We start from the raw sequence: 23,081 nt of genomic DNA, 5'->3' as shown, positions 1-23,081 counted from the left end.
CCCCCTCCGCATTTGCCTCCTGGTCTTTTCTGTTTCACGGGTAACTTTTCGACGATGTCGATTTCCAGTTTTTGGATTGAAATTCTGCGTGTCACCTTTTCTACATTCTGCCTCTAACACACTGCCTTTGTTAACTCCAACCGCTTCCATCTCTAGCGTCCTGCTCCCATGGTGGAAGATGGCTCTTTCTACAGCGCGTTGAGTGTGTAAGCACAGGCTTCGTTTGCTGTTTAGTGTGTCTGTGGCTTCCCTTTCCTATGGGCGCCATTTTCTGCTGCTTTGCTTAAGCATTGCAGTTTATACATTTGCTCTACTCAGAGAGGCTGGGGTCCTCCATGGTACACACACCTCTTGGGACCTAGTGCCTGAGGAGTGCTTGTGAGTCCTTTGCTTCTTCTGAGTGGAAGCAGGGATCCTTCACAGACTCAGTCCCAGCCGATGGGGTGGCTGCTTCCAATTTACCTACTCAGCCCCAAAGTTTTGGTTCCAGACTCTGCCCTGAAGGTCATGTGTGCTCTTTAATACTTGTGGAGGAAAAGCATACAGCGCCTGCAGATGACCCCAGTGACACTATTTATTCTAAGGGGGGCGTGGGATAGTTTCAGGTTGAGCTATGCGCCTCTCACCTTCCTGCAGATTCTTTGCGTGCCTAAGCGTGAACCCCAGGAAGAGCACCACAGGAGTACCACCCCCACCCCCAGCCTTTGCTTCATTGTATCACTTCGGGCATCCCTGGTCTTTATTCTTGATGCTATGATGACTTTACTGCGCTTTCTCCCATTTTATGAGGTCTCAGTGTGACCCGCAGGCCTGATTGTTGATTGGTTGAGGGTTCCCTCCTCACTCTTTGGGGGTTTGGGGCATGGCCTGGCCTGCCTTTGACTCTGTGCATCCTTTGAGGTATGAGTAAAACCCTATTTCAGATTTTTTTCCCCTCTCATATTCTTTGAAATGATTCAGTGTTCAGGAAGAGGAACCTGTTGATGCCATGTTCTTCAATGTCTCTGGCGTGTGAGTGAGTGAGCATGCATGCTTGTGTGTGTGTGTGTGTGTGTGTGTGTGTGTGTGTGCGTGTGTGTGTACATATCAGCCCACTGGCTTACCTTAACTGTAGGTAGATCTCTAGGTAAAGACTGCTAGGTTGCTAGGGAGGCCCTCATGTGTTCTCTGCAGACTTATCCTTCCCTGGTGGCCAAGAGCACCTGCTACTATGCTCACCCAACTTGTCTGCCTTCTGCATCAACTTGATTCAAGTTCTGTAGCTATCATGCAATACCTGAGACCATAGAACCACTAAAACACAGGGGCTCATCTGGCCCACAGTCAAAGAGCATGGAGCCTGCCTTCACTCAGCTATGGTGAAGGACTTATTCTGCATCTAAAAGCTGAAACTATCCTGCTCAAGGCAGAATAAGTGTGCCAGAGAGCTTGACTTTATATTAAAGCTGTTGCTGTGATGATCTGTCAACCCACGAATCCACGAATGATCCATTTCCTCATCCTAAAGATGCATTAACACATGACTCTGGGGATTAGGTTTGAGCCATGGCTGTGATCTTGCCATTGCATCATGGTTGTCTCCTGCCCACTGTCCACAGGGATTTGACATTTCCTTGCTCTCCCTATGCACAGCCCTGTCCCATGTTGATACAGAAGACTGAAATATACAGATGCACCTTGGTCCATGCTACTCTCAGACATTGATAGTGATGTCTCTGATGCCCCAATGTGGGCTATGTGCCCTGGCTCAGGAGCCCTCAAGGCTCTGACTCTGCCATTCCCAAGCTCCACATTAGCCTTCCCCACCACTGTGCACATTGCCTTTGAGAGAGGTCACCCTTTCCTCACCGTCTGGAGTATAGTGTGATGATATCACCCTAGCTACCCTTTAAAACAATTAAATATATAGATATTTACTATTTTGTGTGTATGTGTATATATGTGTGTACACACACACATGTGCAGGTGTTTTTGCCCATGTTTGCACATGCAGAGGTACACAGAGGCCAAAGGAGTGTGTGGGTGTTCTGCTCTACTCTCCCCCATCTTTCTCTTTTGAGTTAAGTCTCTTACTGACTCTAGCTCACCATTTTTTTCAGTCAGGCTGGTGTGGACGGGATTCTATCCCTCCCTGCATCACCCTGTCTGTCTGTCTGTCTGTCCATCTATCTATCTATTGGTCTGTCTGTCTACCCACCTACCTACCTGCCATCTATCTATCATCTCTATCCATCTATCATCTATCAAACATCTATCTATCTATCTATCTATCTATCTATCTATCTATCTATCTTCTATCTTCCTATTTATCAACTGTCTATCATCTATATATCTATTATCTGTTTATATCTATCTATTTAATCTATCACCCATCTATCCATCATCTACCATCTCTATCTGTCATCTATCTATCTATCTATCCATCTATCTATCTATCTATCAATCTATCATCTATTTATCATCTGTTCATCCCTCCCTCCCTCCCTCCTTCCCTCCCTCCCTCCCTCCCTCCCTCCATCCATCCATCCATCCAATTGAGATTACAGGCAGTTCAGAATTATCTTGAACTTGCTTTGAGTGGAAGATGACTTTAAACCCCTCATCCTTTTGTCTCCCTTTCAAGTGCTGGGATTACAGGGGTTGGTTCACCACAACCAGCTTCCCTCTCGGTCCCACTTCTGCACTCTAGCTCCTGATTTGCATGGAGCACATTCCAAGACTCAATGTGTATGCTTGAAACCACATGGGCTACGGCCCCATAGAGACCTGTTTTTCCTATACATGTGCATCTGATAAAGTTTAGTTTATGGAATAAGCACATTGAAGGTTAACATTAGTTCATAATACAGTGAAGCTATTATAATAGTAAACCTTAACAAATTTAAAGCGTAGAAAGTGCTTAGCTTTGAAAATTTCCTTTTAATATTCTTTGGTCATGGTTGACTCCAGGTAGCTGAGTCCAAATGTGTTAGCTGCTCTTACAACAAACACCCAAGAGAATTGACTTACAAAGGGAGAAGGTTTAGGAAGGTTCAGGGTTTAGGTCTGAGGTTGAATGGCCACATTGCTTTGGGCCTGTGTGGAGACATCACAGCAGTTCACTATAAGCTAGGCCAGTTTTGACCTCATGTTTAGGAGAGAAGAAGAGAGGGGCTACAGTCTATTCCAGTCAAGAACTCCCTCAGTGACTGGAAGACCACCCATCACGTCCTCTCCTAAAGGTCATGTCACCTCCCAGTGTAAGCCGGAGTCACGTGGTCCAGATGCAAACCGAAGGCCTGGGACAGTGAATTGATGGTCTGTTTCCCTTCAGACTTGTTACTGCTGTCCCTGTATCTTACTCTCCCACACACATTTTTAGAAGCAAGTTTCCAAGTTTAAGAAAAGAAATTAAGAGATCATTTGAGAATTTGCTGAAGTTCTGTTAATTTACATACAAATCAACATTCTTGAGATTTTTGTTCTTCACTAAAGGTCATAACCCAGGAGGTGGCTCAGCTAGTGCCAGGCAAACAGGGCTTGAATTCAGTCCCCAGCACCAATCTTGTAATCTAAGTGCTGGGGAGATAGGGACAGGAAGGCTCCTGGGGTGTGCAAGCCAGCCAGCCTTGCCGAATGGGCGAGCTACGGGTTCAGTGAGATCTTTGCTCTCCGCATGCACCTGCAGGCAACACACACACACACACACACACACACACACACACGCACACGCACACGCACACGCACACACACACACTACAGGTGCACAAAATCGGAAAGGAAAAGGTCATAGTTCTTCATTTAGATCTTCTGGCATGTTTTTGGCCAAGTTTTAAATTTTTCTTCATGAAAATTTCATAGGGTCTTTAGTGGCGATCTTTAGGTACTTTGTAGCTTGGTTTCTACTTTAAATGGTGTTGTAAACTGTTTCTAACTCTCTGGCCTGGTGTGTATCGACACATAGATTTCCAACAATGCTACTGAAGCTTTGCATTTACTCATGATTTGTGGGAAATCTTGGTGTCTATGCAAATGAGCAAGTAGGCTCCCCCCCCCCTCTCTCTCTCTCCCTCCCTCTCTCTCTCTCTGGGCTTTGTTTATTGTTTTTCCTGTCTTGCTGTGTGGCTGGAACCTTTGTAACAGTTAAGCAAAAATGTAAGAGTTTTATAGAGGAACATTATTTTCAAGTCACCGACAAGTGGGTTTCAGTGGATGGCTTCTGGGATTTAATTTTCTTCAAATGTTGCTGAGAGAGTTTATCATACACGGGTGTAGAAGACTACTGACTTATTCATTTATTTTTTTAAATACCTGGAGATGGTATCATACATTTCACCAAGTTTTTTGGGTGTGGATGAATCACAATGACAGGTGCCATTGTTAGAATTTATGTCAATATTTCAGGAGGTCCAGGCTTTCTTGCTAATTACATTTTTAATTAGTTTACTTATCTATTGTATGTGTTTGTGCACTTGAGAGCCGTGGCCTTGTCTGTGGAGTCCAGAAGACAATTTTTGTTAGTTCTTCCTTTCACCATATGGGTGCCTGTCATTGAACTCAGATGGCTGGCTTAGTGCCTCAACCCACTGAGCTATCTTACCACTCCAGTGCTAACTCACTGGGACTGAATCTATGCTTGTCAATGAAATTGACCTATGATATCTATTTTTCTAATTTTCCTTGCTTAATTTGTCACTAAAGTTATGTTATTCTCAGGGAATAAATTGGAAATATGTTTTTTCTCTCTGTATCCCTCCCTTTTTGCCCTCTTTCTTGCAGTCTATATAAAATTTGAATTATTGGGGCTGGCTCGGTGGTTAAGAGCAGTGGCTATGCTTCCAGAGGTCCAGAGTTCAATTCCCAGAAACCACATGGTGGCTCACAACCATCTGTATTGGGATCTGATGCTCTCTTCTGGCCTGCAGGTATACATGCAGATAGAGCACTCATATACATTAAATAAGTAAATCTTTTGAAAAATTTTTGAATTATTATTTTTAAATGTATGGTACAACACACTTAAAAGTTTTACTAGTTTTTTTTGGAAAATGTATTTATTTTATATAATATTTATATACAATATTTATATAATATTTATATATGTAATATTTATATACTTATTATTATTTATATTATTTAATTTAGTTATTTTCTTAAGGTAGAGGTTTGCTCTGTTGCCCAGATTGGCATCAATTTCCTGGGGTCCATCGGTCTTTCTGCCTTTCTGGTTTATTTCCTTGCTGGAAATGCTGACACACACACCGTGGTGCTGGGCTTGTGGGTAAATTTTTAAGTAACTGGTTCACTTTTATCTAATAACATAGAAGAATTTGAGTCTCTGCTGACTGGCTTTTTCCTAGCTACAGCTTTTCCTTCTTGGCACATCTAATATGTATTGGCTCTAGGTGTGTGTGTTTTTTTCTACATGGTTCTGAGTTAGACGCTTTCCCTCTAGAGCATGTTGGATGCTGCTCTGGCAAGCTGCAGCTCTCTAGAGGGAGAGCTCTGTCCACCAGAGCCCATCCAACTTTTCTAGAGTAGATATCTAGAGTAGACTTCCTGCAGGGAGGTGGAGTCACCCCAAGACCACAGGATTTTTTGGGGGTCTCCACAGAATGCCTGGGGTGGAGAGGGCTTTGTATCTTGGCTGACTGCATCATGCATGCCTCCCTACTTGGTGCAAGCTTTGGGGATTGTTTAGCCTTCAACCGCTCTGCCCTTTTGTCTCTGGGTCACATGACCACAGATTGCCCCTGCAAGGTTCAGGGGTATCACGGGCAAATATGGAGTTGTGAGCAGTCTCTTCCTTTCCAGAATTATCCAACTTCTTCACTCACCCAACTCTGAGAGCTAAGTCTGGCCCCTGAGACTCCATCCTGGTTGGAAGTAGAAGCCTCATTACGGTGGCTGATAGTGTTTTGTCATCGTTTACTAAAAGTTTCTGTAGCTTCACCATGACTTCTTTGGTGGACACATTATCTAAAAGTTTATTTTTGAAATTTCTTAATATGTGGGTTAGGGATTTTGTTCTTAACGTTTAGTTTGTTTTCAAGGGAAGCGATCCATTTGATACAGTCTAAGTTATTGGGAGTTACTTTGTGGCCTGCTAAGTTTTAAATTTCTAAAAGTTCACATTTTGCCCTATTGTTTTCAACTACTGCTTTCTTCAGTAAACATTATGGCAACTGTGTCTGGGCATTTAAAAATCTAGGGTCATTCAGGGATCCTGCCTGCTTCTACTGCCTGCCCCTCTCCCTTGACTCTAGTAAAATTAATTGCTCAGTAATCCATGATTTAGATGTCTAACCATCTGCGCTGGGGAGATGAGAGACGAGGAGCATGGGTGGTGGTACGTTGCAGGAAGACCTGTGACTGTTCTCACAGGGGCTTCAGACTTGATGCTGAGATCAGCTCAGATGCCATGGATCTCAATTTGAAACTGCGACTCATGGAGGACCAGCTTAGACACTCTTGCTTTTCCATTCTTTGTGTCCTTGTGTCTCAATGTCATTGATACAATCTGCTGTGTGTGTCCCTTTAATAGTGTGCTGATCTCTCCAGCCTTGCAGTCCCTGAGACTGGAGCTTTGAAGGCTTGGCTATCCTGTGGTAATGTCATGAGTGGTTCCAGTTCTCTGGTGCTTGGCATCCACAAGGGCGCTGGCCTTCCTGCTGACGAGGCACCCTTATTTCAGGAGTGCTGTTTATGCACTTTTCATTCAGTTCTCTTCCCTGAGTAATTTTCTCACTTGTTTCTGATGTGTTATTTGTCCTGGATTTCCAGATGCTCCGTAATGTGGGCCAGAGGTGGCTGTCACCTCTACTGTTCTCTCTACTGAGAAATGTCATTTTAGTGAGAAAACTTACTCTTATCTACACACACACACACACACACACACACACACACACACACACACACACACACATTTGACAACCAAAAATGAGTCTTTTGTTCTTATGTGCTTGGAGAATGTGGCTCAGGCTTCAAACCTCCTACACCAGCTTCCTAAGTATTGGGATTACAGATGTGTGTGTGTGTGTGTGTGTGTGTGTGTGTGTGTGTGTGTGTGTGTGTGTGTTGACATCCAGTTTTGTTTTTCCAGGCAGGGTTTCTCTGTGTAGCCCTGGCCATCCTGGAGTTCATTATGTAGACCAGGCTGCCCTTGAATTCATAGAGACCCACCTACTTTTGTCTCCCCAGACTAAAACTAATTATTTTTAAGTTTAATATGCATACAGAATAATCAAACAATGCACCAAGTTTATTTAGAAAAGTCACCAGTTTTTACTTCCTGTGTCAATTATTTCACCTGTGTAGGTTTTTTTTTTAGACATCTTTCTTTAGCAAAATAATGGGATTACCCTGTCAATTCTCGCTGTTTCAAGCACTGTGTGAAGAGACAGTTAAAGCATTTGCCCTTTGTGTTTTGCTTATTTCAATGTCTTGGTTTTAGCATTCACTCATTCATGCTCTCTATCCTGAAATTCCACTGGAAAAGCAAGTGAACTAGACCTAAAGATGAGAGCTGGGCTTTCTGTGAGGATGACAGATAGGAGAGAACACAGAGATACTGAACAACCAAATCAGTACACATCAAAAAGAAGAACACCATCATCAAGAAAAAAATAAATAAATCCTTTAAAAAAAGAAAGAAAGGAAAGATCCTTGATGAACATAGAAGTCGAAATCGTCAGCAAAATACCCAGAAGGCCAAATCATGGTAGAAATCTTCCCCAATGTTACACTGTAAAATGATGGAGATGGAGAGACTCCTTGGTGATCGAGAACCCTGGTTGCTCAATGCAAAGGTTCAGTTCCCAGCACCACATCCGTAACTCCAAGATAATATGACATTCTTTGCAGAGATGCAAAGATAGTTCATTATCTGTCCCCAAAGCCAGTCACCATCAACAAAATGAAGGACAAAATGTCGTCTCAATAGATAAAGCACGGCAGGTGATAAAATTCAACATTCTTTATGAACAAACAAATCAGATACATACTGAACATTACACGATAAGGCCCTTTAGCAATAAGCTTTCGAGGAACATTACATTCAATGGGGAAAAGCTGGAGGCTTCATCTAAGCCCTGAACAAGGCAAAGGTGCCATTTTTACCATATTTTTAGATATTCTTTTTTAGATTTATTTATTTTATGTGGTTGAACGTCTTGCCTGTTTGCGTGTATGCATGTCTCATGCTCGCAGAGGTCAAAGGAGGGCAATGGTTGACTCAACAACTTTCCAGACGTTCCAACACTTTGGAGTTTAGGGTCTCAGTACATGAATCTGAGAGGGACATTCAGACTAAGCCTTCCACCCCACCTGACCTCTGACCTCTTTAGTTTTTGGATTTCCATCACATACTTTCTACCGACTTCCATGTTTTTGCTTGTTTTATTCATTGACGGTTCTGTCTAGTGTCTTCACCTCTTCGTTTCACTCATTGGATTTTTTTTTTTTTTCAGTTTGAGAATTTCCTTGGGATTCTTTATAGTTTCCAAACTGGGTCTGGGGACACGGATTTGAAGTTAGAGCAGTTGTTGCTCTTGCGAAGGATCCAGGTTTCCTTCACAGCGCCCACATGGTGACTCATAACCAGCTCCAGGTTGAGGGGATCTGATGCCCTCTTCTGGCGTCATGGCACCAGGCAAAACTCTCATGTACATAGATAAATAGTTTTTCAACTTCAAACAGAAATCTAATCTTCCGGTGAAATTCTTCCCTCTACCGACATCCTGTCTCCTTTACTGTGTGTTTTAAACACATGGTCATGATTATCTTTAAGTCTATGTGAATAATTCCTAGGCCTGTATAGTGGTAGAGTATGCAGTTTTTTTTCCCGTTTGAAATTTTGGTTTTCCTCTTCATGTCCCTTTATGCCCTGCAACTTTTTGTTTGAGTGACATTTCCCAGATTCTTTTTAAAAATATTGATTGTTTTTACATTTTATGCATATAAGTATTTTGCCTGCATATCTGTATATGTGTGTATCATAGACATGCCTTGAGCCCTTGGAGGATCCCAGAAGGCATTGGATCCTTTGGAACTGGAATTACAAATGACTTCGAGATGCCATGTGGGTGTTGGGAACTGAATCCAGGTCCTCTGTGAGAGCAGCAAGCTTTTTAAACTGCTGTGCCATCTCACCAGCCACAAGCCTTGTGACTTTTGATATAAGAGCTTACATTACTGATGGAGATGCCATTCACGCCCTGATATTGCTGTGCCCCACTGCAGATGGCTCACCTCTTCTAGAAGCTTCAGTCTCCGGTCAGTTGAGGCCAGGTGGTCGCAGGTCTCATCGATGGGGCCTAGTCTGCTGGGCTGTGCTGATCATCCCTGGGCCTCCAAGACTGACTTCCATGGCCCCTGTAGTCTGTAGCACTTGCCTAACACTGTGGAAGTCTTTGACTCTCCGATGCTCTTGGGTTGAGCTCTTAAATTCTATACCATGGGTTTGGAACTTGCCAGATATCTTCCGGGCAGAGCTGTCTGTGTGTCCACCTTGGCATTCCATGTCCTCTGAGATCTTGGCTTCCTGTTTGTTTCTCAACCACAGCACCGCAGGTTTCTCTGTCACTCAGCAACAGCTCTCCGCCTGGAAAGACTCCAGTCTTTCAGCCTCTCACCCCTGCGTCCAGAATGCAAATGGGCTGGGAGCCAGCTCTGTTCAGTGTTTTCTGTCCCTGAGGCCCCTGTAGCCCCTGCCCTAGAATCTTGGGCCTGTTCCCCACATTGCCTCAGTAACTTGCTGCAGATTTGAGCATTTTATCTGCACCGCATGCCCACCTGCCCCGGGACAGGAATGCCAGCTTCCTGAAGCAGCATTTTGTTCCAGTGGAACAGCCGTGTGCGTTTATGCTTCCAAAAGAAAGTTCCAGCTTATGGTTAAATGAGGCACGGCCAGTTGTCCATACCAACCTTAATTTGGTTTTCATTGCATGTGTGTGACGAGTGCTTTGTCAGCATGTATGTCTGTGTACCACATGTGTGCAGTGCCCATGAAGGTCAGTAAAGGTACTGATCTTGTAAAAAGTGAGAGAGAGACAGACAGAGAGAGAGAGAGAGAGAGAGAGAGAGAGAGAGACAGAGAGAGAGACAGAGACAGAGGGAGAGGGGGAAGGAGAGGGGGAGAGAGAGAGAGAGAGAGAGAGAGAGAGAGAGAGAGAATATCAGCCTATGGACCTGCTCTTTCTCCACACACACACACCCCCATTTGGGTGTCAGCTTTGATTGTCAGGTTGGCACAGCCTAGACCAGTGGCTCTCAACCTTCCTGATTGCTGCCACCCTTTAATACAGTTCTTCATGTTGTGGTGACCCCAACCATAAAATTATTTTTGTTGCTACTTCCTAACGAACATTTTGCTACTGTTAATGAATTGTAATGTAAATACCTGTGTTTTCTAATGGCCTTTAGTGACTCCTGCGGAAAGGTCATTAGATTCCCAATGGGGTCCCGACCCCCGGATTGAGAACCTGGAGTCATCTGAGAGGAAAACCAGGATTGGGGAATTGCCTAAATCCCTCCATGCCACAGGATGCCTGTGGGAATGTCTGGGGGGAACTGTCTCTCGATTATTATTTGATGCAGGAGGGACCAGTCAACCGTGAGCGGCACCAGCCCTAGGCAGGCAGTCATGGACTTTATAAGAAAGCTAGCTGGGTATGGACCTGTAAGTGAGCAACAAACGGCATTTTCCATGGTTTCTGCTTCTGGCTCCCGCCCCGACTTCACTCAGTGATGGATCATGACCTGAAAGTATCAGACAATAGATCCTTTCCTCTCCAGCGCTGCTTTTAGTCTGTTTCATCACAGCCACAGAAATAAAACTAGAGCAGACGCCATGGCCCGTCTTGAAATGAGCACAGCTTCATAGCATATGTGACGGCTGGGGGCGGGGTGTGGCCAGTTCTTTGTCCTCGGGTTTTCTAAAAGTCTTGCCAGATTTCACTGAAAATCCTGTTGGAATATCTGGGTCACAGGAATTGAGCATCTGTGCAACTAAATTTGAGGAGAATGAAAGGCATTAATACGTCATCTGTTCTCATAAACATTTTCTTCCTCTCTAATGATTTCCTATTTGTGGGCCTGGGGTTATTCGATCACAGGAGGCCTCCTTGAAGAGCACGAGGTGTGCTCTGGTGTACAGGAGGCCTAGGGGCTTCACAGGCTTGCCTGTGCCCACCTTCCTCCCTAGGTAGGATGCCAACACAGGGAAACACGGTCCATCTGCCCTTCTTGGGTGCCCATGCATAGACTTGCCGAAGGTGGCATCAAAGAGTGGCTGGCCCTGTGCCTGGGGCTGCAGGGGCTGGCATGAAGGAGTGAGCTGAAGTCCTGTTCCCACCAATTTTCATTCTATGTGGATTTGTCCACTCAGTGGTAGGGAGATCTGTCCCTCTCCTGCAGCCCCTGAAGGAGCTGCTTACTGGGGGAGCGGTCCATCGAGCCCCAGTTCAAGCCCCAGTTCCAGGTTACGTACAGGGTCATTGGCTTCAACCATTTCTACATCAGACTCACCTCCAGCCCAGGGTGAATCATATAGCCAGAGAAAGGCAGGAGCAGGTCCAGACTGAGACTCGTCCATTTTTAACCCTTGCCTGAGGAACACTGCAGGTTAAAGATCCCCACTCCCTTCTCCTTTTAATTCAGTTTAAATTTTTCTATGCAATGTATTTGGGTCATATTCTTTCTCCTTCCCCAGCTTCTCCCAGCTCTCTCCCTATTTATACCAACTTGTACTCTTTCTCTTAAAAACAAACACAGGGTGGAGAGCATGCCTGGGGGGAGGCACTCGCTCAGAGGAGAAGGGGAGGGGGAAGGGGGATGTAAAGTGAGTAAGTAAAAAGATACAATTAAATTAAAACAAACAAACAAGAAACACATACAGACACACACACACACACACACACACACACACACACACACACTTACACACACACACACTCAACGCCCCACTCCCAAAGGAAAAAAATAACAAAAACCAATAACATAGTCTGTTTTGTGTTGTCAACTATTCCTAAGTGTGCAGCTTGCCCTGTAGTGTGGTTGATATACCCAGTGTTACTCATGTTCAAAATCTGCTCAAGTTTAACCAAGACCAAAACAAAACAAAACAAAAACAAAAACAAACAAACAAAAAACAAAAACAAAAACAAAAAAAGCCAGCACCGAGAAGGCGAAGAGGGCACAGAGTCCCATTCATAACCAAGAAGCCATTTTCAAGTGACAGCTGCTAGGAGAGGGAAGACAGTGTTCTTCACTGGAGGGTTCTTCACTTTCTTGTCCTGGCGCTGCTGGGCCCCTTATGCTTGGCTTAGCTCTGTGCTGTTAAAATCACTTGTAGCTGCCTGCTTCCAGTTCTGTGTCCTGTTGGTTGGTCACCACACCGTCACTGGAGGAGGTTGAAGAGAGTGGAGAAGGGTACAGCCAGCACCCTGGTCTGGCCTCTTTGAGTATTGCTCCTAATCTGTGTTTCCCTTTCTCTGCAACAGGTGACTCTGCCCTCTCTGGGGCAACTGCAGCTGCTGACTGACCCCCAACTCCACAGAAATGGCTGGGGCCTCTGTGAAGGTGGCGGTGCGCGTCCGCCCCTTCAACTCCCGGGAAATGAGCCGCGACTCCAAGTGCATCATTCAGATGTCTGGAAGCACCACCAGTAAGTACTGGCCATGATGGCTACACCGTCAACTGCTGGTCACACAGGACCATGCCTACTAGTCAGACCCAAGAGCCAACCTAGACTAGATCTGAAAGTCCTGAGCCTTCATCCAGGTGGTGTATGGGAGTCCCAGGGCTCACCATAACATGACCACAGAGGAGGGATTGTGGAAACAGAAATTTGTTCTCGGGTTCTGGAAGCCAGACATTCAAGATCAAGGTGTGGGCAGGGTGCTTCCCCTCCGTTCAGGGCACCATGCTTTCTGCCTCTCCCAAGTGTCTGGAGGTTGTTGTCTGGCTGAGCTCCTGGCCACATTGCTCTCACTTCTGCCCACATTGTCACGAGTGGCCTCCCCGCTCTCTGTGTCCCTGTGTTCACGATTAGAGATGGAGTCTCAGACTATCTCTTAAACTGGATAAATATTCACACTGTAGCCCAGGCTGTCCTTGAACTATCACCTCAATTTTATGTAGCCCAGGCTGTCCTTAAACTATCACCTCAATTTTAAATATTGTAATTCCAGGTTGGCCTGAGACTCAGGCACATGCCACCGTACCTGGATGCAGCTTTGTGTCCTCGGGTGGCCTCTTTACAGGGACTTAAGGCATAACTTAGTTCAGTCTGCCTCCACTTTAATCATGGTCTTTACCATCTTGCTTTCAAGCCTACAGTCTTGGCTACTTGGGAGGCTGAGGCGGGAGTATCACCTGAGACTAGCTTAAGCCCAGTTTGGGTATCATAGTGATGGCAGTTTCCAAAGAAAGACCACACCTTGATGTTTTAGAAATATGAATTAGGGGGTGGGGTGGAAGTCAACACTATTTAACTTTGAGTATGGTCATAGCTGTTGGGTTCCAGCTGCCCACTTTGTTCTTTGCTATGTTTCTCATTTGGTCATGTCAGACTCTGACAAGTGGGAGGTGTGGTCTAATCTTGGGAAGAATGAAGCAGTAAACCAGGGGATAGCCCTTACATAATGCTGGGGACATAGATAGACCTGCCCCCAAAGGTCCTATAAACATCAGGATTTTATTTGAGGGTAGGACAGTCTCTGAAGCGTTTGTCTGATCATTGTTTTATGGGGAAGATTTCCTAATGAGATGTGATTGACAGGCGGAGAGGTGGGCCCATCACAGTGGGAGGCTCTCTGGGTTTTCCAGATCTGACAACCACACCCAGATTCAGCAGGGCCATCTGCTGAGGCAGTCCCTCCACTCCTCCACTAGGGGAGCTGTTAGCCTTGCTTCTGACTCCCTAGGTTGGCTGCGCTCTCTTGGGTCCTCTGCCAGTGGCCCAGTGTTTGAGTAAACTTTGCTGATGACAGTCTACCTTAAAAAGCAAGCAGGCCATTGGCTATTGATTGTGCTTCCCTTGCTCAATGCATTTTGTTTCCTTTTTACCATTCCTTCTATTGGAAGACCTTAAATGCTACTGTAACTTGCTTGAGAACTATAGGACCATGGCAAACAAAAGCAATTAAAAATTAGGAGAATCTGAATATTTGGCTGAGGATATCTATATCTATATCTATCTATCTATCTATCTATCTATCTATCTATCTATCTATCTATCTATCTATCTATCTATATATCAATTTATGGAAAAAAGCACAAACAACCTTGGAAGCCCTTTGCACACCATGATGAACTTCCTGGACCCAAAGGTACCAGGGCAAATAACTGGCACCATCTACCTTTTCGAAGTGTTTTAGTTACTGGATCAGTGGAAAATAATACTAATAAAACAAGCTATCTCTGACATCTAAAAAAAAAAAGCTTAAGTTTTAGGATAAGAACTTGTCATCACCTCTGTTCAGGGTTGTCTGGGCTTGGTGGTCATGTGAGCCTGGGTCTCGTGTGGGTTCTGTCCACTGTCTTCCACAAGCTTCTGCTAGTACAGACTGTACCCAATGGTTGGCACCAACAGCTACCTATGTGGTCCCTTCTCAGGGTGTCAGATGATGACAGAACTCATGTGGTGTTTAGCACCTGTGCAAACACCTGCTCTATCATTTCCTAGCTCGCAGGTGGCTGCTGGAGTTGTGGGCCTCACATGCATCCCTGTCTGCTTCCTTGGGTGGCCACTGGGCCCACTGAAGGAGGAGGAGGACTTTGGGATCGATATGAATGCCCAGGAACCTTTAGCTATTCTGTAATTGTCATCTGGGTAAATAACGCTCTTTGTCTGAACGTTCCGGAGCTAGCAGTCACATCATCGGTACATCCGTCTGCCGCTGACACAGCCAGCCTGGGCCAGTCAGTGGAGTTCGTGGGGTTTATTTACGCTCCGTATCCTCACTATACAATGGGGCAGGCTACGCCTTGGGCTTTGCTCTCCTTAAGTTATACTTTATACTCAGAGGACATGGAGACGGTGTGGGCTCTGGGTCAGCTGTGTCCCTGTGCAGGGCCTCAGGGCAGGCTGATGACAGGTCCCTGGGCTTCTTTAAAGAATCATCTCAGGATGTGCCCTGAACTGAATTCCAGGAGAGCTAAGGGTAAAAAAGCCAGGGAGGGAGAGACTCCACTGTGCTCTTGGCTTACTTGGGACTGACCTTGATGGGTCATCTCTTTAGGCCTCAGTTTCCTGATCTATGCAAAGGAGTACTTGATGTTGGGTAATCCTCAGAGTCCCAATCCAGGTCACTTCTGAACCCTCTAGCCACACAGAGAAACCTCTGGGCTCAGGAGGCAACTGGCTCAGCACACACTTCCCTCTCTGCTGTTCTCCTGGTTGCAGGGGAACATTCTGATTCTGAGAAAAGTGCCCAATTAATTTCTTTCCCTCTCCACTCTGCACACTGCCCCACCCCCCACTTTTGTCCTCCCTACCGGGTGGCCATCCCTGTGCAGGCCCCACAGGCCTTGCATTGTGCAGCTTCTCTTGAAAGAACCTGGATCCCAGGGGCCCAGCCCTGGTAAGGGGTTGAAGGGATGGAGCCGTTAATGAGCTGGTCTAGGGTACTGGCTTCTGGTTCCCCAGGAGAGCCTGCTGCTTTCTGGCCTAATGCGCTCTGCTTCTATGAGAAATGGACTGTTGGGGGAGGGGTCGTTGGCACAAAACAGGCCTCTGAAGGTTGGGCTGGGGGCTGTGGTTGGACAGCCTGGTTATCCAGGCCTTCTGGGCTGAGTGAACTGTGGGAAAAATCTTCCTTCTCAAGAGTATTTGTAGTGACTGAAGGTATTTCCATTAATACAGACTGCAGGATCGGGGAGACAGGTTGTGGGGAGCAGGAGCAAATAGGGCCTAAGTCCAGAGTTCTGTGCCAGGTGGGCCCCACAGTGGACGCTTCCTTTCTAGCTTGAAACGAAGACCTTTCCTCCCAATTAATTGCCTGCTGCCCCATCTCCACTGAGCTTGCACCCCTCCTATGTCCTAGGAGGGCCTCAGTTCAGGGAGCTTAGGGTCCATATGGGGTATTGTGATGACCCCAATACCAAGACCCCATCAGAGTCAGGAAGGATGGGGAGGTTGGAGCATAGAAGTCAGAACTCAGGCCTGTTCAAGAGTGAGGATGGGGCCAGGGCAGGGAATTTGGGATTACATAGAGGCCCTGACCCGCAGTCCACGGGGTAAGCGAATTGACCAGATAGAGGGTGGGACAATGTTGTCCTAGCTTCCTCCTCAGGGTCTCAGAGGTCCAGCTCAGGCTGTACTGAGGAAGGCACTAAGATTGTTTCCATGCCACCGGCCTCATCTGTGCTTGGGTTCTGGCTATGTTGAAGCCACTCTTCCTGTATCACAGAAAGACATGAAAGTAGGTCAGCTAACTCTCCTGTCTTCTCAAGGCAGTCATGGTATAAATGGCCAGTCACTATGTTCTCTCACTGGCCTTCCAAAGGCCCTAGGCTTGGAAGAACTCTAGTCTAGGGTCTAGTTCTGAGGAGAGATGGCTTCCAGTGATGTTTGGACCAGATGCTTGCTGAGAGCCTTGGCAGCCATTGAGCTTGTTACAGTGGCAGAGGATTGCATGACCAGAGGGGTGTTCGGCTTCCCAGAGCTGCCATGACAAATTGTGGAAGGGCAGTTTAACTTCAGGAATGTACAACACAGCCAGTCCGCAGGCTGAAGTCCAAGTATAAGTCTGGGATGAGACCTCCTGAGGCTGGGAGGGAGGATCTTTCCTCCAGGTCCCCTCTGAGCTCCCAGAGTACTGATGGCTTTGGTGTTTTAGAGGTCTCAACTGGATTTCCACCTTCATTGTTACAGGATGCAATGTCCTTCCTGCATGTGTGTGTCTCCAAATTATCCCCTTTTGTAAGGCTATGAGTCATACTAGAGCAGGGTCCACTCTGATGACATCCCTTGAATAAACTCCTTTTGCAATGACTCCCATCTCCTAGAAAAGTCACCTTGACACACCAGGGAGTTCGCTTTGAAGTCAGTACAGGTTTGGGAGAACACTTCAGTCATCACTCAGAAAAGTCATCTTGTCCCTCCCCATACGTCAGGAAGTCATCTTGGATGCAGGCTGGTGGGGTGTACCAGGGTATTCTAAGGGTTATATTGTGATTCTCACTAAGAAAAATTGGTCCCAAGTTGACAAGTCCTAGGGGTGGGGGTGGAGAGTTTTGCTTTCCATACATGATGGTGACTCTAATTGGGCTATGTCCTTTATGGATGTGAGACCGCAGAGCAGGGTGTACATCTGGCCTGGTGTCCTCAAGTCTGCATCAACACAGGCATTATGTTTGTGACAGTCTGGGGAACACAACCTCAGGGAGTGGGAACCAAGTCCCTTCCCATGGCCGTGGAGGACACACAGGTGCTGTGGGACTAAGATGCTGCTCTAGCCATCGAGGTCCCTAGAATTGGGCTGGGGACTCTGTGAGGAGGGAGGAGGAAGCAGACACTATGATACCTCAAGAGGAACAAGTCAGGGGCAGGCCCTGGGTTGTAACAACAAGGCTAGAAGATACACACTGTCTTACAGCAGGAGAGGAAAAGATTGCGATATGCTTGTCAATGAGCACCCCATCTGTAGGATAGTGCACATGCCCCCCATAAATGTACAGATGAACTGTGTAGGCATAAGATTGCCTATAAGAGGGGCTGGAGAGATGGCTCAGCAGTTAAGAGCACCTGACTACTCTTCCAGAGGTCCTGAGTTCAATTCCCAGCAACCACATGGTGGCTCACAACCATCTGTAAAGAGATCCGATGCCCTCTTCTGGTGTATCTGAAGACAGCTACAGTGTACTTATATATAATAAATAAATAAATCTTTAAAAAAAAGATTGCCTATAAGAGATAGGACTTGGAATGGCACAGGGTGCCTTAGACTTTAACTACTTTGGAGGTACATGTGTGCCAGGCAGGGCAGGTAGACCAGTAGGCTGTAGAACCCCAAACTAGGGAGGCTGGAGCCTGTACATGACTGTCACCAGAAAACAGATATGGCCTGGTGGTGCCCTTTGGCATCTGTGAGTCTATCCCAAAAAGAGGGGCAAAGACTCCTGTGTGCCTGCAAGTGGATATCTGGTCCCATTTAGTTTGTGGGCCTGACTTGCCTGGGGCCCTCTGACGATCAGGGTGCAGTCTTGGATGGTTGGGATTTCATTGCATAGAATTAACCAGCATTATTATCTGTGTCCCTTGCAGCCATTGTCAACCCCAAACAGCCCAAGGAGACACCCAAGAGCTTCAGCTTCGATTACTCCTACTGGTCACATACCTCGGTGAGCTGCGTCTGGGGAGAGGCAGGATGGCATTGTGAAAGCTAGCCCTGCCCAGGTCTCAAGACCTCCCTAAGCTTCACGTTCCCCTATAAGTGGGATGAAGGCTCTACCCTATTCACCTGGAGGATCACTCTGAGTTGACCATCAACCTATTAAGACCAGATCCTTTTGCTCACAGCCCCAGCATCACAGCTGTGTCTTCTCCCCTTTCCAAACTCAGACATCCCAAAGCTGAGCCCTGTCTGTAAGCTCCAGCATCCCCAAAAACTGAGAGATGTGGACTCTGGGCACCTCCCTCCCCAGCCCCCACATCCAGTCCACATCAAGCCCTGTCCATGTTCCACCTCTTCCTGGATCCTTCTGGAAACATGCAGTCCATTCCATCAATCTCCCTGGCCTTTGTCTCTCTGAATGTGGTCCCAGAATTCCCCAGCACTGCTCCCCGTCCAGTCCTTCCTCACAGTTATACCCTTTGGCTTGACCATGCTGCCTGGGGAATCCTCTGTCCTGATGCCATAGGCCATCCCATTTAGTTATTGCCAAACCCACCACTGTTACATGAACTGGCTGGGTTGAGCTCTTACCTCTGGATTTTCACACATACCGCTTACTCTGCTGTGATCTCTTTGTCCTGCCCCCCTCCACTACCCAGCCACCCCCTGTCTCTCATTTGTGACTCAGAGGACCCCTCAGGAATCTACCCCCAGTCAGGATTAGTATGTACTGAAGCACAGCTTTTCACCTCAAGCCTTGTCCCAATTTGGTCTCTGAGGACTTAGGCACAGTTTCAGAGCCCACACTCTCCTAAGCTACATCTCTTCTCTCTGCAGCCCGAGGACATCAACTATGCCTCTCAGAAGCAGGTCTACAGGGACATTGGGGAGGAGATGCTACAGCATGCCTTTGAGGGCTACAACGTGTGCATCTTTGCCTATGGACAGACAGGGGCTGGCAAGTCCTACACCATGATGGGCAAACAAGAGAAGGACCAGCAAGGCATCATCCCACAGGCATGGTTGGGGCCTAGAAAGGAGAGTGGGAGGTGGCCTGAGAGGAGGAAGGAGTGGGCTAGGAGGGAGTTAGAATGGCCTGGCATGGGCTGCAGAAGGTGGTCAGCTTTTGAAGGTACCCATTGGGGGCATACACAACAAGATAGGGCACTGGCTGGAGAGATGTTCTCTATGGGGGTTGTGAGGACAGGGGCAGATGGCTGGTGGCCTAAGGTGTGACTACATTCTTAAGATACAGATGGCTTCTTAGAAGCCACTAAAAGTCTGATCTTTCCCAGCCCTTGTCTCCTCCCGGATAGAAGATCTCAGAGTCTGGGCCAGCAGTTGTCCTGGTCAGAGAAGGAAGAATGCTGGGTCAGCCAAGGATCGGTGACCCCGCCCTCTATGCAGATGAGGACAGGGTTGCAAACAGATAATCTAAGCAAGGGTAGATATTAACCAGGAAACACTAGAGTAAGAAGACTGGTTGCTTGGGTTCAGGCCTTTACGTTGGAATGTGATTTTGGAGGGACCAAGGGAGTCTTGCCACGCAGCACCCTGCCTGGGTACAAGGGACCCACAGCACCATGAGGGACAGGGCTCTGGGTCACCAGCCCCCAGTTAACGTGTTTTCCTCCATCTTTGAAGCTCTGTGAAGACCTCTTCTCTCGAATCAATGACACGACCAACGACAACATGTCCTATTCTGTGGAGGTAGGACTCCCTGCCTGCTGTCTGTTTCCTAGTGTAGATCTGGGGAGTTCTAGGTGTGGCTGGCAATGCTCTTCTGACCTGAAATGAGCATCTATTCCTGTCACTCATCCCCAGGATGACTGTCCACATGCCCACGTGGGACTTGGTAACTCAGAGCTTAGGGGTGATGGGAAGTTGACCCCTGGAAGGTGTTAATGGCATAGCCTCTTATTCCACCCAGTACAGGGACAGACACCACAGAGCCACAAAGCCTAGGCTATGCTGTGGCTGAGGTAGCCTCAGGGTAACCACAGGGGCTTATGCTATGTGGCTGACTAGCATATATGTCTCAAGATGGCTCTGAGTGGGAGAGGACTGGGCAAATGGAAGAAGGTTGACCCTGGCTGAGTGTCCTTTGTGTGCCCTGCCCATCACACTGTCTTGCCTTGGGGTCCCCAAGGATGTAGCTTGATCCTGTAGGTCAGTTACATGGAAGGAAGACTGAACAGCTAGAGGTAGGCTGACGCCACACTCACACAGAGGCCACAGGCTGGATCCCCTGTGTGCCCTACCCAGAAATCATCCGTCTACTCTGCCACAGGCCCTGCCATAGGGCTCTGACAGTGCAGCCCGGCCTCCCTTTGGGGGTCCTGACTGACGGCACAGCTCAGCCTCACTCGGGGTCTTGATGGTGTTGCTCTGCAGGTCAGCTACATGGAGATTTACTGTGAGCGAGTCCGCGACCTCCTGAACCCCAAGAACAAAGGCAACCTGCGTGTGAGGGAGCACCCTCTGCTGGGGCCTTATGTGGAGGACCTCTCCAAGCTGGCTGTGACCTCCTACAATGACATCCAGGACCTCATGGACTCAGGGAACAAGGCCAGGTATGAGGATGACTTGTCCTCCTTGACCACACTCTTACCTCTGGCCTGGTCCTTGGAGCACTACTGGCTTCACCTCATGATAAATCAGTGTGGTGGCTTCCAAGAAGATAAAAGATCTTATGCTCCCAGGACTCATCAGCCTGAGAGAGGCCTTGGCTCCCTCCTGCATGAGGGCTGCTTCTGGGCTGAGCATATGGGCTGTGTGGCTCTGTCACCTCTAACCACAGGGCTCTGGCAACACCAATATCCCTGAGGTGGTCTTTGTGCTCAAGGTCAGGCCTAGGTCTAGAAACTGTGAGGGTCATCATGGTGGCCATAAGCAATCTACCCACCCCCTTTAGCCTGAGACACTGGTCACTATGATGATCCTACCGATGCACATTAGTTGTCCTGGGTTGCTCAGGTGACTGCCTTCAGCTCCTGAGGTAGTGTGTATCTGTGTGTGTGTGTGTGTGTGTGTGTGTGTGTGCACGCTTGAGCACAGGTGTGCAAGTGTGTATCCTGAACTACCTCTAACAGCTCCTCAGGGTTGTTCATAATAAAGTCCCTCAGTGCATGTAAGGCCTTTGCATACCAGAGGTGAGTTCCAAGCTGTTGCTGTGAACTCCATCTTGGGAGATTCTGTGAGGTTCTTGGAAAGCTGGGGCAGTGTTGGGACCAACCCCCACCTGTGTCAGGCAGTCTCGGCTCTTTACCATAAAGAGCCACATGGTTGGCCCTTGTAACCTTCTGTGGTCTTTGGCTACTGAGGACATGGGACACTCTTTGGGCTCCCCAGAGGCTGGAGGGACACTGAGGTGGTTGATGGATACTTTCCCTTCTGAAAGGCGTTGCCACACCAACACCTGTGAGGACTTCTGTCCAGTTGGGTGATACTGATCCCCAGTAGCAGGAAGCATCTGAGACACTGTACCCCCAACATAAATGACAGCATCTGAGGGTCGAGCACCTCTACAATTGACTAACAGGTAGAAGCCAGGCTTGAGTTCTGCCAGGCAGTGACCTAGGTGAGCACACTGTACCTCTGGTGACGCTCATGCCTGACCTCTGGGTAAGGGACAGATAACCTCAAGCAGCTTCCTGCTCCCAGGACTGTGGCGGCCACAAACATGAATGAGACCAGCAGCCGTTCTCACGCCGTCTTCAACATCATCTTCACCCAGAAGCGCCATGATGCGGAGACCAACATCACCACAGAGAAAGTGAGCATGTGGCGTGGTCTGGGGGCGTGGGTTCCACCTAGCGTGGTAACCGTAGTTGGGCTAAGAGTGGAAGGTGTCAGTGGTGTTTATGAGCTCCCCCTGATATAGGCTAGCAGGACAGAGTCTCTCCGTCTCCCTGGAGAGATGGGGACCATACTGGGAACAGGACATGTGGCGGGCAGCGTCTTCTTCAGCACAGAGTGCCTACGCTGAGGGAGCACAGCTCTGGCATTCCACACTCCAGCCCCTCCTGCGAGCAACACTTTCGCATGCTCAGTGGATCAGAACATTGTCTGGGTGCTGTTTTCTGGGGCCTTTATCTTAATTATTCGATCCGTGGGCTTCTGGATGGATATTAGGGCCGTTCTGAGCCTCTCGTCGGTCTCTATGTCCCTTTGCCTGAAGGCACCCCTGTGCAAACATTCTCTCCGTCCTGGGGAAAGAGCTCTGTAGAGGAGCCAAGGAGGGTCCACACCAGTCCCTGACAGTGTTGGGGACACCTGCGCCTGGTGTGATGCTCCCAACTCTGTCCCCATGAAATAGTAAGAGCCTCAGGAAGGCAGAGAAGTCGGGGGCTCCTTGAGAGGACAAGGTTTCACTGCCAGGTTTCTCTGAGATGGTGCCTTTGTGTCCAATATCTGGTGAGGAGAGGCTGTGCCTTCCTGGGGTTGTGTGACTGACTAGCTAAGGCCTTTTGTGGGTCTGGGTTTAAACTCAAGCACAGATGACCAGAGGCATCTTTGAAAATGGATGGCAATACCTAATTGAGTCCTACCTCCTATGTTGCCCTATGGAGCCTGACCCAAGGAGGCAGGGCCACGGGCGGTGTGTGCATCTTCTGGGGAGGTGCCTAACTGGGATAGAACATCAAAAAAGCAGTGAGTAGAGATGAAGAAGGAAAGATGGGAGGATGCCAAGGAAGGGTGTGGTGGCCATAGCTCCTCAAGTAGCTCATGAGACTGTCCCCAGAGGGGCAAGATGGCCCTGCC

At 47.6% G+C, this 23,081-nt stretch overlaps 1 protein-coding gene across 14 annotated transcripts in view; it reads left to right on the top strand.

Moving 5' to 3' along the window:
• The window catches only part of Kif1a (kinesin family member 1A), an 84,445-nt gene that overhangs the window by 5,387 nt on the left and 55,977 nt on the right, over nt 1–23,081 (top strand). For 13 of the 14 annotated variants that reach the window (NM_001408926.1, XM_017596916.3, XM_017596915.3 and 10 more), the window contains exons 2-7: nt 12,480–12,643; nt 18,248–18,324; nt 19,155–19,334; nt 19,962–20,027; nt 20,712–20,890; nt 21,981–22,092. In NM_001408926.1, coding sequence (NP_001395855.1) covers nt 12,538–12,643; nt 18,248–18,324; nt 19,155–19,334; nt 19,962–20,027; nt 20,712–20,890; nt 21,981–22,092 — 720 coding nt within the window. In that variant the 5' untranslated portion in view covers nt 12,480–12,537. Of the gene's footprint in view, nt 1–4,763; nt 4,905–12,479; nt 12,644–18,247; nt 18,325–19,154; nt 19,335–19,961; nt 20,028–20,711; nt 20,891–21,980; nt 22,093–23,081 lie in introns of those variants that run through there. The other variant, XM_063267470.1, reaches the window with a different exon arrangement.

The sequence above is a fragment of the Rattus norvegicus genome, chromosome 9, assembly GCF_036323735.1.
Source record: "Rattus norvegicus strain BN/NHsdMcwi chromosome 9, GRCr8, whole genome shotgun sequence".
Taxonomy (NCBI): Eukaryota; Metazoa; Chordata; class Mammalia; order Rodentia; family Muridae; genus Rattus; species Rattus norvegicus.
Note: the sequence above shows the minus strand (reverse complement) of the source record. Positions and strands in the feature narration are given on the sequence as shown.